Source organism: Triticum urartu, chromosome 2A (genome assembly GCF_056163025.1).
Source record: "Triticum urartu cultivar PI428250 chromosome 2A, HENAU_Tu73, whole genome shotgun sequence".
Classification (NCBI taxonomy): Eukaryota; Viridiplantae; Streptophyta; class Magnoliopsida; order Poales; family Poaceae; genus Triticum; species Triticum urartu.
The window spans coordinates 197,196,574-197,214,060 of record NC_141874.1 but is presented as its reverse complement, the minus strand read 5'-3'; the positions used below and the strand labels follow the sequence as shown (position 1 = coordinate 197,214,060).

The following is a 17,487-nucleotide window of genomic DNA, read 5'->3' as shown; positions in this document are numbered from 1 at the left end:
TGTCTCATTCCCTCTACTCTTCATCCCTTCGTCTCCCGGTATCCTCTCTGTATCTCAGCAATGACATCGGTGACATCCAGAGTTGAGGAATATCTTAGTTGTCAGCAAGCCCTAGTGTGCTCCAATTACCTTCTCTGTTAAGAAATATTTAATTCTAATATTTCACTCACTTTTAATTATTGTATATGATAATGTGTTCATAAGATGTGTTAGGCATGAACATTAAACTATGATAGTACGACAAATAACAGCAAGTAAATATAATCGGTGCTCATTCCGTATTCTTTTTTTTGCAATCGATAGTACACATAGCAGCATTCAACGGCTTCCGATAGGTGTAACCATTAAAAAAAGGCAAATAGATCAAAAACCCTTACCTAGAGAGCCTCCTTATCCACATAGCAGATCCAGCAGCGGTGCAACCATTAAAACAAGCGAATAGACCAAAATCCCTGAGACAGCTCCCTTATGCACAGCAACGCTGCTCATCATCAACCCACCACCGCCAGCCCAATGGTAGTGATGCTAGTTATTCAGCATGAGGTTGTGTGTTCGATTCTTTGCACCAGCACTATTTTTGCTTCGATGTGTCTTAAATGGGCCAGGATAGGTGGGTGGCGCACGAGCTCGACCCAGGTGGCGCATTGGGCCAGGATAAGTGCGTGACGCACGAGCTCGGCCCAGGCGGTGCAAACTCGAGCGATATGTAAAACGTATCAGGTCGGACGAGCTATTAGTACCACCTCGTTTATAACGATTTTGTCTATACAAATCGTAAAAGCGTATTACGACTGAACGGAAGCGTATTGTGACGGTGAACCCACGGAGTCAATCCGTACTTTATTATTAGAGAGAGACTAGCAAAAGACCCGTGCGTTGCAACGGGAGAAAAGAATACCGCACACTCTTAATTTACACAAAATGGTCTATAATTTGAGTATTTGTAACTACGACCCAAACAAAGATGGTTTTTGCCTACAAAAGCGCAAGTTCAAGATTCCACATGTCTTCTATTTAAACAAAGCTTGAGTGTACATTTACTACGTACAAAGAAAAGGGCAAGAGATCTTCTAGCAAAAAAGTCCGTGCATTGCAACGGGAGAAAAATAATATGGTACACCCCTATCCTGAAGCATGGCTCAGAACCCACCACAACTTCACTTCCTCTATTTGAACATGGCACTCCATTTAGAAATAGTAGCTAGTTCAAAATTATTCAGCCCATATACTATCTGATTAATTCCTGTAAAAATAGATTAAGAGGTTAATTAATTAGTCATCCCTTTGAATAGTAATGCTCACCTCTTGTGATATTAGGATTGGATGGTGAACTTCAGAAACTCACCCCATCTCCCCTTCTTCCTAACGTATACCCCCTTCGCTAGTCTCATGAAGACGAGATCTCTGAAGAATCAACATAGTACATGTAGAAAGAAAATAGTTATGCACCAGTAGGAAGCAACCCTATGCGTGTCCTCACTCGTTAATAATCTCAGGCCATGATTGCATCAGCATCTAATTGTTTTCGGTCTGCTACATGGATCAATTAGTTTGGAATAATGACCAAAATATCAAACTACTGGATGAGATTGTTTTTAGTCTGCAAGACAGATCATTTTTTCTCAAAATAATCACAAAGCTATCAAACTACTGGATGGAATGAACTAAAGAAAAATCTAGGAAGAGCTATTCGAATGAAACTATCGGCATGCAGAGAAGTACAACTTTCAGCAATGGTAATAAATAGAATGACCTAGACTCATGCCAAGCAATGTGAAAATGAATGTTCTTTGCGTAAACATTTCTTCAGCTTTAGCTAGTAACAAATATGTAATTCGCCATATGATATCAATACAGTGGAACATATAAGTACGTTCTTTTTCAAAACGTAGCACAAGGAACCAAACCATCCAATTAGTCGGTTCACATAAAATCAATCCACATACTTGTCATGTAGCAGACATTTTACCTTTGATAAACTAAGTAATTAACATTCGCAGCTATTGTTATATTTTCTTGTTAGGAAAAGCAATCAAAATTCCCAAAGGCATTAAGTTGTCACATAGTTGTATGTCTGTGTGTCTTGTCCAGAAGGTTTAAGCAACTGCCAAATGTGGCCTTTAAGCAAGTTGAGATTACTTTTTGCGGAGAATAAATATGATCCCAAAAGAATAATTCCCTGTGGCGGCCGAGTAATTAACTTCATAATTAAGCACACAAGCCAACCATAATCAAGCACACAAGTCATCTGCATCTTCCCTACAAAAAATTCATCTGCATTAGTACCGTTACACTAACATGTCGCAACAACACGTTATTTCAGCATTATTCCTTTGGAATATGTACAGTGTAGTGATGAATGTGTGGAACAAAAAAGAGACGTGGCATTATGGTTGGTACATTGAAGAAGGCCTTGCTCTTGAGCTGGTTGTCCAGTGCTCATGAACTGAAAGAAACAAGAAGACCATGATGAATAAACAACCAACGACACACAATTTGCTGATATTATAGGCCCTGCCGATTGATTCGCAGACAAGCAAAACGCCAATCAGACCTCATCGAACTGTACTTGGACGCTGATGGCATGATCGGGGCTAAGGACCATCTCGTCCAGCGTCTCCATGACGGCCCTGCCGATGGCGGACTGCCAGTACAACTCAAACGCTCCCGCCATCCCTACTCTGAACCCACTCCCTGCTAATCAACATTATCAGAATTCAGAACAACACCAACATTTTCAATTCCAGTCAGACGGCCACACCGTCACGCTGGAATCCAAAAAAATCAAGCAGATAATTTGCAATGATTTCTCTATTCTTAATACACTTGTTGCCATGCTTGTGTTGTACAGTCTGTACAACATCTGAAAGTGTTGTATTTTAGCTTTGTATGGTGAACAATGTATGTACGGGGAGTCGGGGATCCTAAAAAATCAATCTAATCACATAGTATAACCATCCAAGTACGCACCCAAGCATCATCATGAAGTAGTGGAATAAGACACCTGAGAGTTGAAGGGATCAGACTTGCATTGCTGAATTAGCACCACAACCAAGCCAGGTCGTAGGTGTGGGTCACGGTGGTGAAGAGGTGGACTGAATCTGCCTGGATACAGATTTACCGTGCATTGCTGGACCATATATTTGTGATCCTTCAACTGTAGTTACACGTGTGTTCAGTAGAGGTAGCATCGCAGTGCTGTATAATCGGAATCAGACCATCTTGGCGATGTGCCGTGGAAGGGCAGCTTCCAGAGTTGTACGTGCTTCACCATGAACTTGTAAGAGCCCCCCATGTTGTTGAGCGGCCCGCCGGCGTGGTCCTTGCAGAGATCCTTGACGAAGATCTGCCATGCCCAAATCGAAACCATCATCAGCGCAGGCTCAGCCACTTGGATTGACAGACAGATTGGGGGAGATTCCAACAATTTGTTTATCTATTAACAGACAGAAGGAGAGAAATGATTCGCGGCGCAGAGGAATGATTCGCTTACCGGTAGTCGTCGCCGAAGGCGTCCTTGATGGCTTCGGAGGAGGCGCGGTGACCCCCGCCGGTGTCGCTCGTGAGGATGAGGACGTTCTTGCCGTGGCTGGCGCCGAGCTGCACGAGCTCGACGGTGCCCTCCTCCTCCTCTTCCAGTAAGGGCTCGTCGTCGTCCTCCGGCCCGGCGAGCGACGCAGGGAGGCGGAGGTAGAGGAGGAGGAGGAGTTGCCTGCGCGGCCCGCGGGGGAAAGCTCTCTGGCGTAGGAGGGGAAGTGTTGACCAGGCCCAGTTCAGTCATCACGCGGTTGACAGGGAACGATCAACACGGCCCAGTCAAGCGGGCCGGACGGAAGAAACTTAGCGACTTATACAGACGAAAACCAATAACCTCTTTATTAGTAATAACGCTTTAGTACCACCTCGAATATGTTTTAAATTTAAACTAAAAGCGTAAAATCACAGGGAGAAAGCGTATTATGACGATGAACCCACGGAGTCAATCCGTGCTTTATTATTACTAGCAAAAATGCCCGTGCGTTGCAACGGGAGAGAAAAAATTGCACGCTCCTGTTTCAAGACCCCATAGGTCAAATCCTTTTCTCAACATAACGCCCATCCGTGACAATGGACGTCCTCCTTCCCACTGTCACCGACAATGATTACAGTGCCCGAGACTACACCCGTGCTTTGGTACAGAGCAAAGCAAATACTGCTAGCCATATGTTTATTAACATAACTTCCTATCATTAATAAATAAGCACAAAGATTATTAATAGTACATACCATCAAATTTATGACCTTTTAATGTAACTAACAAATTAGGCTAGCTAACAAAATCACTTTAAGATTATTAAGAAAATTAATAAATTTCCTCAGTAAAGAATCAAATCATTACATGAGCATTTGGATTTTTCTATTATATAGCTGAATTACTGTTACTAATTTTAATCCACTGTACATTTTTTCCATATTTATTAATCAAAGTGCATGTGTTAATTATTTACTTTAACTGGCAATGCATTATCTTTTAATCTTTGCGAGTGACCAATTTTTTGGCACCGGTGTAGCCATAAGCTCCACTTATTATATTTGTGCTTATAAAAAATAACATGGTATTTTACCTCATAAATATATATTTTTGTAAACTGAAACAAAGTCCAGTGAAGACATTGCCATACGATGGAGTTTGGAGACATGTACTAACTTTTCTTCTGAATGGTCGTACCTTCAAAATTCGGGGTCTTGTGCAAAATCAAAATTAGGCCCTATATTTAAAAAATATAAATTAAAATATCTGTATAAATTATTGCGGTGCTACATATTTTTTCAGGGAGTTCACATTTTATCTTAAAATTTAAATCTACCCAAATTAATGATGTATCAGAAAGAACAAAAATTATGACAGTAGAAACTTTAGAGGGGTGAAAGGTTGGAGACCATGAATGGCAGGCATCACATGGGATGGGGTCGCTCTACTAAGAACCATGCAGTGAATGAGAAACAAAAATACAGGGAGAGAGAGAGAGACGTGAGGTTGGCCTGTATTTTAGGGCGAGTCCTTTTCATTTATTTAGCTCTTAAAAGCCCATTAGCACCTAATCACTTGACCAGTAGTTGTTTTTCTTTGAACAATATGTCTTGACCTAGTAATATCAATCTCTGATTTTGGCACCCCTGGAATTTGGATGGGGTCCGTCTCGCGTGCATGCAGTCTCAGCAGCTAGCTTGCCAAGGCTCATTTCATGATTACAGAGGCTATAAAATAAATAATTAACACATGATATAACTTCAGATGCAATGCATCAAGTGTCTATATTATCTTGTACCTATATTTGCATATTAATTCCCCACAAAAATATGTTTTATGTCTACTGTTTTATAGTATTATGTTTTAGAAGTGCCTGCCGCTCGTTTCCTTAGGAATGCCAACTTTTTTTTATTTCCCTACCTATTGGTGTGTGCGATCTATTATTAAGAGCACGGCCGGATGAGTGTAAAAGGTTGGCCCTGGTGGATGCCTTTGATTTCTTTTTTGCATGTTTCCTTGGATCCGTTTATAGTCGACCACATATATAGAATGCGAATTAGGCTCTATTTTCTTTCTCGTTTATAATATAGCCCATCACATATATAGAATGCCAATTAGTCTCTCTTTCCTTCCTTATTCCCTGAGCTACTTTTTCCTTCCTTATTTTGATCACGTTGGAAATCCTCTTTTAAATGGGCGTGCAATAATAATTAGCCTCTCTTTCCTTTGTAATATCTTTCTCATGATTCACTGCTTCCTAATACCCAAGAAACTCAAAGACATATTTAAATTGGGTGAGTTGGATGTAAAGCAGCGAGGCGGTACTATTTAGTAGGAAAGTAAACTTTGGATTGAACATGCAAGGTGTGCTGGATGGGTTGGTCGCTACAATATTTATCAAACTGCAGGTCCTGAGTTCGAACTCTGGTAACCTGCATGTTTTTTACCTCGTTTCCTTTGTATTACAACCGGGCCTGTAGGATTCAAAGCATGTGAGGCTTGCATGGGCCTATTTTGGAGTGCGGATGGGCTGCTTGATATGGCCCAGCCGGGATGGGTGAGCGTAATGATGCCACTTTATGTACAAATATTTTAATAGGTTTGAAGAAGTTAGTACAGAAAATTAGTACCACCTTGGTTAGAAACTTAGAATCCAAACTGAAAGCATAAATTCACATGAAGAAAGCGTATTGTGACGATGAACCCACGGAGTCAATCCGTACTTTATTATTAATAGGAATTATATATTATTATTATATTATTATTATTATTATATTGTTATATTTTATTATTATTATTATTATTATTATTATTATTATTATTATTATTATTATTAGGGATAGACTAGCAAAGGGGCCCGTGTGTTGCAACGGGAGAAATAAATCCTTACTCGTCCTAGTCTATGATTCCACTTCTCTTGCTTGCCACCACTGTCGTCCGTGCGTTGCAACGGGTCAAAAAATAGCAAAATTTGCTTTGTGTGTGCGATTGCGCAACATTTCTTATGTTCAATTTTTTTTTTCGGAGTATGAAGTATGGATTTAAAGAAGCCACCTTAACATCCTTCATCTGATTAAAGAGTAGTTGTGCATGGAATAATTTGTCAATCGTTTTTTTACTTTTCGAGAGAACATGAATATTTATTTATTTTAAAAGTAACATTTTTGAATTTTTTAATCATTTTTAAATGGGATTTTTTACAATTCACATTTGTTACACATTTAGAAATAATTTTGATTTATTTAATTTTTGAAAATATTTTTAAATGCAACATTTTTTAAAAAATTGGTACATTTTTAGGAAATATTGAATATAAAAATGATGAACATATTTAAAAATGTTCACATTTTTTGAAATAAAAGCCAATTTGATACAACCTTTCTCTTAAAAAAATACACGCTCTGTGTCTGCAGTAAAAAAAAGAATTGTTGGTGTTTGGACCATGTAGTATAGAGTTGAGAAAGTCATAGTCATGTCCTTCGATGTCACCTCCTTCGACTTATCACTATCATCGGGTAAAAAAAAAGAATAGTTGATGTTTGGACCATGTAGTATAGAGTTGAGAAAGTCAGTCATGTCCTTCTATGGCACCTCCTTCGACTTATCACTATCACCGGGTGGAAGAGAAGTGATGGATGTGTTCTAAGTGGTATATACAAACGGTGAAATTGTTGTATACAATTTAAAAGCTTAATAACTAAACCAAAATTTTATTTAGAATTTGCAGAAGATAATAAATGCAAAAGGATTTGAATAGTTTTAGAGATAGTGTTTTATTTTCATTATTTGGGCTTGGCCCAAACAAAACACTTCATGCACACAGAAGTACAATACACACGCTCTTTCCCTAAAAATCATGCAAGCACGAACTCATCTCCCTTCCCTTTCCCTATGATCAAGTATCCCTACTGCTCGAAGTGCGAAGCACTGCCACCGGCTGCTCATGTCTCCTCGTCGTTCTTGGGATACAAAGCACTTCATGTCATGTTCTTCCACCATGACCATCGGACTATATTTTTTAAAACCGAACGGGCAACTGAACCGTTGTGTCTGTCACCGGTTGGACCGCCGGTTCATCGATTTGTTCGTGACAAAAAAACAAGTTATTAAAAATAACCTTAGATCAAATGAGTACACATAATATTGGATGTAATATAAACATAACCAGCCAGGTCACAGGGGCTGAGACATTTTAACTCACCTTCCCTTTAGTTGCCAATTTGAAGGGAGGGATCGAATTATGTTGTGTTTATGGCCAATTGAGCGGTCCATGAGCGATCAATTTAAAATACATAGTGATAACCTGGCTTCTAATGTAAATAATAATCCAATTCTTTTGCAATTGGATACCCAAATTTAGCATACTGCACATTCATCTCTCTTATCGTCAGTGTTTGATTATGCAAAAATAGGTTCAGCATGTAAAATCAAGGTAGCTTCTCTGCACACAATTTCTTGGGAAGAGACAACAAACCTTTGCATCATTCAAATGTCACAGGTGACTTGTTTTAGTTTGGGATCTTGAAAGAATCAAACCAACATACCTTTCCCGGCAACAGTCAGCAGTGGTAAGCATGTGCCGCTGGAGCCCGACCAACTTCCCTTGATCCCATTTATTGTCTCCTATCCACGGCAACAAAGTGAAAAAAGGTTTCAGCGGACTTAGTCGGGCATTCACGATCAGGTTTTAGAGGGAGAAGACTCACCGCCTGCTGGCAAGGTCGGGACCGTGGTCGTCCGTCTCCGCTTTGCCGGCCGATAAGATCATTGATATGGCCAGCCAGCTGAGTACTCATCACCTTGCTCTGCTGAATCACCTTGAGGCTATCGTTGGTGCTCCGTGAGGTCTGCGGCCGGGCTCTAAAGTCCTTGATTTGCTGTTCGGTTCACCACAGTGACCAGTGAACAGTGTCAGGAGAAAAATGTCGCTTTACGATCAAGACAGTAGAATAAATCGAGATTATTTCCAAATAAAACGAACAAGAAACTTCATGCATCTACATGAACAAAATTATAATCAGCAGGGAACATAATTATATTTGACAGAAGCCTCAAACTCGATTGAAATCACAACCGGTACAATTTTCTAAGTTTGGTCTTCACAACTATACAAAAGAAGAAGAATAAATGTATACCATCATTTCAAATCCAAGACAATATTATCAAGGTTAAGAAAAATCGAAACACAACACAGTCCACTGCAATGAATTCTCAAAATATCTTGGAATTACTCTGCTTCGTGTTATTTAGTATGCTTGTTCTCCTTCCCATAGAGTGTCCGTTGATTTAGCTAGTTGGTGATTGTTTTTAGTCCATAGTAGCAAATTTGTTGCACATGCTGCATGCATGTAAAAAAACAATGCACGGTGCTGTTTTTTTGTCTGTGAATCGTGTGCACAGCCCCACGACAACATAACTGAAGACATACTAAATGCTTTCTAGTTAACTCTTCAAATGACTAATCAATACAGTAAGTCCTCACTGCATCTCTAGGTAGGAACCGAATATCCCGGTCTGTTTTCTCTACCAATTCAGATCTCACAAAAGTAGGGAGTATGAAAAATATAGCAGAAGGGATAACCTGAAGTAGCTATTATGAACCAAGCATCATATATATCAGCTGCCCATTAATGGGTAGTTCGTGCAATGTGCACAATTTCTATTCAAGTAATAAAAGTGATGGAAGACCTCAAGTACGTTCAACCCAGATTACTTACACATGCAATGCACTTGCCATCAATCGGGCTTAAAATTTGTTCACAGGAGACGGAGATATCGGGTTAGAACTTCCCTTGTTTTTACATTGATTTTAGGTTGGATGCAGTAGTAGGGCTCTCTTGAATCTAGATGATGTGCAGGTTAGGTGTGGCTGTGAAGGAGATCTGTGAGTTCTTAATATAATCATGAAAAATAGGAAGCTCTTAATATAATCATGAAAAATAGGATGCTCTAGTTCACAAGAAACCAAATTGGCTCTTATAAGCCGATCGATCGGCACAATCAAAACAGCTGTTAAATTAACAACAAAATTGAAGGTCATGGCTTTGTTGGAGCAAAGATCTAATCTTCACATCTTGAATATGTGGGAACCAGATTAGGATGACAATGTCCTACAAATTCAATACTTCATTTTTCTGTGATCAATGCAAATGTCTTCTATGGGCTTCTGGCTACTTGTTGGCAGCAATAGTAGGTTGGTGAGCAACTGAGCCTGCTTCCTTGTTTAGATATTCAGACCAGCACATGGAAAGGCTGAACAAGTATACTTATATAATACTAACAACCTGTCAGTACCAGGGTAATATTTGTTGGTGAAGATGCCTGAAAACCAAAGTTGTGAGTCTAGCTTGTTTCCTCTTGCATCATCTGTGTGTAGGTCATGGCTTTCCATACAGCGGAACAGGGCTAAACTCCACACCTTCAACCAACCAGAGAGAGCTAGTTAGGAAAGGTGGTTATAATGGCGTACTGGAAGCTCAACTCTTCTTTGTCTACACTAATGTACTATTTAACTACTTGGGCTCGGATGCATACAAAAATTGAAGATGAAAGGTTAGGTAGATGCAAATGAGGTTACAGTACATTAGGAAAATTCACTGCTACAACGGACCTGCTATTTTGAAACTTATGTTTGGGACTGTATATGCCAATATCTTCATATCATGTGCAGCAGCCTCTTCAAATTGCTAGTCTCATTGACATGATTTGTGAAAGAGTCCTACAGGCACAAATTATTGATGCAGTAATAAGCTAATCAAGTTTTGTCCAGCCCGTGGATGCGTCGACGTTGCCGCTGCTATTGCCGGCTTCCGAAGTATAGCAAAAGAATCTGCGTCATGTAAGTTGCAACTCGCACAATCTCGTCGGGAGGCTTGGGAGCAGCATCGTGAACGACAGTGAGATGACAGTTTGCCTGATGGATAACCTCAGGGTGCAGCCAAGGTGCTTGTGACGCGCTCCATCTCCTACTCGTCAAAATCGCCGCGCTGCTCCTGCGCCGACTGAGCGGAGGCAGAGGGAGAGGAGGAACACGTCAACGAGCAGCAAGAAATTGTAATCGAAGCAGGCCGAATTGGCGGAGGGAGGCGGGCGGGTGCAGATCTCGCGCCCGGCGGCTCACCTTGTCCTGCGCTGCCGCCGCCTCGTCGTCGTCGAGGAAGGCGAGCGGGGTGTCCGGGCTATCGGCCGCGGGCTTCTTGGCCGGCGGAGCCGCTAGGGCCTTCCTCGGCCGGCGCCGGCTCCACGAGGGGATCTCCGGCCGCGCCTGCTCCTGCTGCTGGCCCGCACGATGGACGACAGGTCCGCGAGAATGGCTGCCACCTCCAGCTCATGCTCGCCGAACTCCTCCTCCCGCGTGGGTCCGCTCCCAGCCGACGCGGCCGCCTTGGATCTCACCGAGCGAGCGAGGGATTGGGTGGAGCTCTGCGGGCGATGGCGAGAGCAGGGGAGGAGGCGGAGGATTCGTTTGGTAGTTTTGGTTTAATAGAGGTTTTTTTTGTAAAAACAAAGTGGGGGCTCAAATTAGTACCACCTCGTTTATATTACGATTTTGTCTATACAAATCGTAAAAGCGTATTATGTCAGGAAAAGAAAGCGTATTGTGACGGTGAACCCATGGAGTCAATCCGTGCTTTATAATTATTACTAGCACATATACCCGTGCGTTGCACCGGAAGACAAAATCAATATGTATTCAAATGTAATTAGAATTTTATGGACAAAATATAACGGCTCATGAACAATTTAATGTTTACAAAGATCTATGGACGCACATTGTCACAAAATAACTTATATATCGGTTGCACTTGCACTTGAATGTGTTATAAAATAAACCTATACTTCCACATCATATGCAATTAAAAATATAACTGATTATCTTTGATCCAATGCGCATACCTTAAAAAATATTTTCTTAGTCGAAAGCACTTCCTAGATTTCAAACAAAATGTCAAACTCTATGGTTCACAACAATGTTCCTCAATTGTCAACACACCCCGGGTATTGCTTAAAATCGACACAAAGCACCCCTTCTTCTGCCAAATTGTGACAAATTCTATATCTATATTGATAGAGAAGGTAAAAAAATTTGAAAAAAAATCTAGTGCACTCTATATCTTAAAAAAGTCACAAATATGGTTACTCACCCCACCAAAAAAGGTTACTTTCCTCTCTAATGATTGTTCTTGATAGTCTAAACATAATGTAATTCTTGTCATGTCTGCCAGAGTTTTACTAAAAGGGAAAAAAAGGAAAAATTAGCTAAAATTAGGAACCAAGGAAGAAAATTATGAAACTTAGAAACTTTTGTTCAAAATTGTACAATTAAAAAGCTTGATTTTATCTAAAAATCAGATTAATAACAGAAAGTTAAAATATAAAATAATTTAATTTAATGTTGGATTTCCTACTAATTAATTTCATGATATGCATATATATGCCCGCTTTTTAAATAGAAAAGCAATCAGCGACAATAATTATCCAGCATGCATCTTGCTTTTTTTAATCTGCATCTCCGCTTTTAAGTAGGAAAGCAATCAAGCTGCACTAATTAAATCATTGCCTTCCCGTGGAGTCAACTTCTTCATTTGCCTTTTTTTTCTTGGCGTTATTCCTTCCTTTCTTGTCTTTCTAATTGCAGAAAATCATTTATTTCTTAGACTCTCGGGGCAGCTCTGCTTATTTCCCAGGAAATTCATAAGCTAACGCGTGCCTGGCTTTAGCCAGTTGGTTGTGCACGTTGAGATTAAATGGCAGGTCTTGAGTTCGACTCCCATGAAAATCAACTAATTTTTGCTCCGCTCCTCTACAATCTCGGCCCATATGCAAGGGCAAAGTCGCAGCTCACAATCTCGGCCCATGTGAGGCAAAGCCCGTGACGGATAAAAATCATAATTTGTCAAATCTATACCAATGGCAACATTAGTACCACCTCGTATATATGTTTTAAATTCAAACTGAAAGCGTAAATTTACAGAAAGAAAGCGTATTGTGACGGTGAACCCACGGAGTCAATCCGTGCTTTATTATTATTAGGGATATATATATATATATATATATATATATATATATATATATATATATAATAATTAGGGATAGACTAGCAAAAGGGCCCCTGCGTTGCAACGGGGTAATAAAATTGTGGCGTTCAAATCAATCCATCGAGGACATAAATAAATATCTAAATGAGTATATAAGTAATATATTAATTCAAATCAAATGGAATTGGTGGCTGGCTGCACTTAAGAAATAGTCATGCTAATATGTGCTAATATTACACATTTAGTAATTGACTACACACAAGCTTAGAGGTCACAATTTATTCTAAAAGCCTTGGTTCAATTTAGCGTGATTGAAACATTCATTATCCAGTGTGTAAAGACAAACTGTGACTTTATATTTGCTTTTGTTTGGAATTTTCTTTTTAGACATAACAATGCATGCAAGCACAACACTAAATTAGAAATTGTTCTTCTGAAATTAATATGGCATGTAACTATGCCGGCAGAATAGATAACCATTTAAACGAGTACCAATATAAGTGAGTTGCCTCGCCTGTACTCTATCATCTGCCTTGAACTACGGTGCAAATAGCCTCTACAAATATCCTGAAAGAAATCATCAGCAATAAAATTTAGAGCCATGATAAAATCATGTTTCAAGTTATTACTGTTGACACTACTACTCGTATCCAATCAGCTTTAGCCCAAAAAGTGATATTTGAACCAATCACAGAGCAAAATCAAATATGGGTGTTTCTTGTCATGCAGATAATATTGCAAGAAACTACTGTGTATTACTCGTAAAATCCAGTAGCTTACTCAATCAAGTGTTTGCCACTACTCTTATCAGTTTTCATTAATCAAACAGTATAGCGTACAAACCTGACATCAAAAAATAATTCAAATCTCAAGCAAATATGCTTCACTCTCTCATAATGCCCGTGCGTTGCACTGGGCGAAAAATAAAATATAACATGCTCCATGTGCCATTATGCAATATTTTTATAAACCAATTTTTGTAAACGTCAGAAATAAGGTTAAACTGAGTATTTCTTTTTAAGATGAAATTTGAGGGACCCTAACAATGTTCATCATTACCTATTTTAGCTCCGCACTTCCATTTAATCCGAAAAACACCCGTGCGTTGCAACGGGCTTAAAAATCGACTAAACCAGCTTCACGTGCCACTATGCTCGACTTATATTCAAGTCTGACAACCAAATAAGGTTGCCTTCATCTCTATAAGGTGCATATGCGGGTGTGTTGCCACAGGTTGAATTATTGTTAGAAACTGAGGATCCCAAATATCAAACAATAAATTCTGTTAACAGGAAATGCAGTCAGTAGCATGTTCATTTAGTATATGGTTGTTGACCTAGATTTTCACCACAAAATGCTTTGAACTGATGCATTCAATATCATTAAAACTATGCAGACAGAAGATCAAACTTGAAAGATTAATTAATACTCCTGCCGTCTAGGTGTATAAGTCACCTTACTAAAATCAAATAATCCCAAAACATTATGAGTAGTTTTCTGAAAAGGAGGGGTTCAACAAGAGATCACTTAAATTGCATAATAAAGACCACCATTTTGACACATCAAGTAATTCCATCCTATAGACACAAACCTCACTACCAGTCTGTCATGCATTCCTAAAACAGTATGCCTCTCCAGCGGTCACAGGTGCACGGCTGGGAACTTTCCCCGAGTGTTTTGTCTGCAAGAGATGGTCAAATTACACGATCTGTGAATAGACGACACACCCAGCTAGTATTTAACAAAAAAAAATGCCGTTGAATTCCCATCATGTAGAAGAAGGCACTGCCACCATGAAACCTGCAATGACAAGAGCATGTAAGTATTCTCGGTGTGGTACTTGTAATCCACATGCCCTAACTACCAAGTTCTCAACTAAGAATATATATAATACTGCCAACTTATAATATCACCAGTGCTATTTATAGATGCTGACTGGTAGACAAAGATGATCTGAAATGGTTTATGTCAGAGGAAAGAGTAGAGGGTGCCTTTATTGTGTTTTCAACAGTGAAACTTCTCTCTCCACAAAGTTTTTCCCTATGTTTCGACTACATGTCGTGGCACAAATATTGTTGCTACCACACAAGCTGATGAAAATAGTGTGTACAGAACTCGCGGACCAAGTTGCTCCATGTGAAATTCAACATATAGAAACCTACACAAAGTATAACTATAATCAAGGACATCTAGTGCATTCTTGTCTTTTGGGATTCCAACTCTTCACCAAAAAAATCTACGGAAACCATATGCATAGATTATAGTAGTTATGGTAGCTCATTTCATGTCCAACAAAAATTCATATGTGTTCTTTAAAATAAAAACATAGGTTTTAAATATAAACACAAAGAAATAGGTGTTTTCTTCAAAAAAGGTGTAGAGAATGAACTATATACACTGAATATTCATTACATGAATCAGAAGTAGAAACGGTACTTCAGGACAAAAACATATATAGTACAACCGGTTCTTCTATCTGTATGTAACCATGTGTCATTAAGCTCAATATACCTCATTTTTCCGCTGAAGTCAAGGTCTATTGCGGATCAATGCAAGCAGCTTCAATGTTGAACCTTCAATATAGAATGCAGGCCCTTGAGACTATACAATTGCAGTCAGAGTTGATTGCAATATTGACGCGTATCTCACGAGCAGTTAAACACCAACAGCACAGTGTCTACTATATAGTTAATCTGATCTACATTTGAAAATGTCCAAGATATGCAGTAGCGAATAAGACCACTCCAAATTGAGGATGTTGTTCTTGCTGAAATTATTTCAAGAGCTAGCTGCCTACCAGGGAACGGGAATCCATCGTCCAACCACAAACAGATTAATTTTTCTGCCTCTTCCCACAGCAACACGCTAGCTCGCTGCTGCACTGGCCACCATGGAGCCACCTGCTGCTAATCAAAACACACTGCCACCATCTCCTTCCCTAGTGACAGTGTGCTGCCCACCTGTGGTCGACTGTTGTTACACACGCTGCATGCCTAACGCACCACCGGTCCTCTACCTGCCCTCCAACCTTGTCTAGGTCCGACGTACACATGAATAGATACTGAAATTGTATGGTCGCGGCTTACAACTTACTGCAAGCCCGTCTCAAACTCCCAGTTCCCATGCATGCAGTTTAGTGTTGGTAATACTAATAACAAAACAAAGTAGGTCCACCTTTTGCGTATAGTGATCAATCTCCATCCCGTCATCTTCCCTCGCCAGTCCACTCGCCAGTGAGTCTAGAGCCGAGGCGGCGACTCAATGTCCACCGAATTGAAGGAAGGCCTGACCCAACGGGAGGGGGTTGAAGAGGAAGAGGGAGTACATGGCCGGGAATCCTGGATTGGGTGAGGGGGCTCGCTGAGAGTGTTTCGGAGGAGGGTGCCTGCACAGCTGGTTTGGCGGATGAATACTTCCCGATGCCATTGGTGGTGCCCGAGGCGGTGGCCAGGAAGAGCACTCGCCGTGCAAGCATCAGAAACGGTGCACACTTGCAGGCTATTCCTCTACCTCTGAATCCTGAACTGGTCGTCATAATATTCAGTCATTGCATGCATATGTAGACGTAAGAACTAAGAACTGAATCGGGCATTGGATTACTTATTATCAATTTCTATACGTAGATTCACAGTCAAAAAAAAAATTTCTATACGTAGATGTTACTCCTCCACATTTGACTCGATTGAACTCAGTTATCTAGACTCGATCAAACTAAAGTATCTTCACATGTCCATGTAATAATTGAACTAATTAATCAAAAAGCAACCTGGTGGGCATTACCTCAAACATATTGTGGGCACTGTGATACAGGATCAGTATCAACAGAACATGGCCGTGTCTGGCCTGGGGAGGATCAGCAGCAACAGAACAACCTTCACCACCTTCTTCCTCCTCTCCAATGCCTGGACCTCCCCTCTCCTTGACCTCACGGCCGCTTCAATCCCCCTTTACTGTTGCAATCAGGAAGCACGACCTGGAAAGGCGGTGGCAGCGGCGGTGACTCCATAATATGGTGGAGGCTGCAGGCGCGCCGGCGAGGGAGGCGACGCTGGGCATGATGCTGGCTACACAGGAGGCCGCGTGTGGCGAGGGAGGCTGGGCGTAAATGGGGAGGGGGCGTGATGGCGATTGGTTTCTGCGCGGTGGTGGCGGAAGTTGACACAGGGAGAGGACGGCGGGGTGGCGGCAGTGCGTGGCATGGTGGTGGCAGTGCGTGGCATGGTGGCGGCGTTGATCAGCGGCGAGGGAGGCGGTGCTGGGCGTTGGCGGCCGTGACGATCCGCGACAGGGCGACGGAGACTGCCATCTCCTCAACGCCTCTCCACTAAAAAGGACCATGGTTTGAATATCAGCGCCGGTGGCCTTGGGGGAGGCGACGATGGTGGTCAACGAGAGGAGCGCCGAAGGGATGCGGGATCCATGGTGGGTTGTGGGTGGGTGCGCCTGGTGGTGCGATGGGGACAGAAGGGAGAAAGGGAGATGGGGATCAGACTCGTTAGGTCTTTTTTTACTTACGGGAGGCACTGGGTAAATATTAGTACCACCTCGCGTATCTTTCTCTAATAATAAAGTATAGATGGACTACGTGGGTTCACCGTCACAATACGCTTCTTCTCGTGATTTTATGCTTTCAGTGTGTTTTATATGATTTGTCCGAAATGGTATTATTTTTTTACGCAGGCTCACGATCGTTCACTTTTATTTATGGGCCATCAGCCGGCGTGTACGTCTGCCCAAGCTAGGCTGCAGCAAACGCATTATATGATTTTCGTCCAGACCGTCGCAAATCTATTTTCGTACGTGCTCAATTACGTACGCAAGCTGGCCTCTCAGACGTAATGTGTATGAGGCCTTCTCCTGGCACGATGCACTACTGGGCCTCTTATAGGCTACAAGCCACGTTTCAGATTTTATTTTATAAAATAATGATGCATGCAT

The 17,487-nt window shown here is 41.0% G+C and overlaps 1 protein-coding gene across 20 annotated transcripts; it reads right to left on the bottom strand.

The window, feature by feature from the left end:
- Positions 1-911: 911 nt before the first annotated feature.
- Positions 912-17,052, bottom strand: LOC125536658 (uncharacterized). 20 transcript variants are annotated; one of them, XR_015616082.1, is made up of 10 exons: positions 16,330-17,052; positions 15,061-16,073; positions 14,141-14,349; positions 13,042-13,116; positions 9,806-9,929; positions 8,218-8,388; positions 3,494-8,134; positions 2,555-3,346; positions 1,346-2,446; positions 912-1,243 (listed from the first exon to the last, which is right to left on the bottom strand). XR_015616082.1 is itself a non-coding variant. In XM_087543589.1 (6 exons), exons 2-5 carry the CDS (start codon positions 2,672-2,674, stop codon positions 1,388-1,390), a joined length of 303 nt encoding a protein of 100 aa, XP_087399715.1. In that variant the 5' UTR covers positions 2,675-3,346; positions 3,494-6,299; the 3' UTR covers positions 912-1,243; positions 1,346-1,387. The 20 variants fall into 20 exon arrangements, 1 of the variants encoding a protein (XP_087399715.1); XR_015616088.1 differs by having other exon boundaries at positions 15,061-15,150; XR_015616087.1 differs by having other exon boundaries at positions 15,061-15,122.
- Between the last annotated feature and the right edge of the window lie 435 nt (positions 17,053-17,487).

What these genes read in the sequence shown, in the direction of transcription:
- LOC125536658 (XM_087543589.1), bottom strand. Translation starts at nt 2,674, where the DNA reads ATGGCGGGAGCGTTTGAGTTGTACTGGCAGTCCGCCATCGGCAGGGCC. An exon ending in TCCAAGTACAGTTCGATGAG is followed by an intron (nt 2,447 to 2,554) that starts GTCTGATTGGCG and finishes TGTTTCTTTCAG; the next exon opens with TTCATGAGCACTGGACAACC. An exon ending in AGAGCAAGGCCTTCTTCAAT is followed by an intron (nt 2,260 to 2,400) that starts GTACCAACCATA and finishes AATTTTTTGTAG; the next exon opens with GGAAGATGCAGATGACTTGT.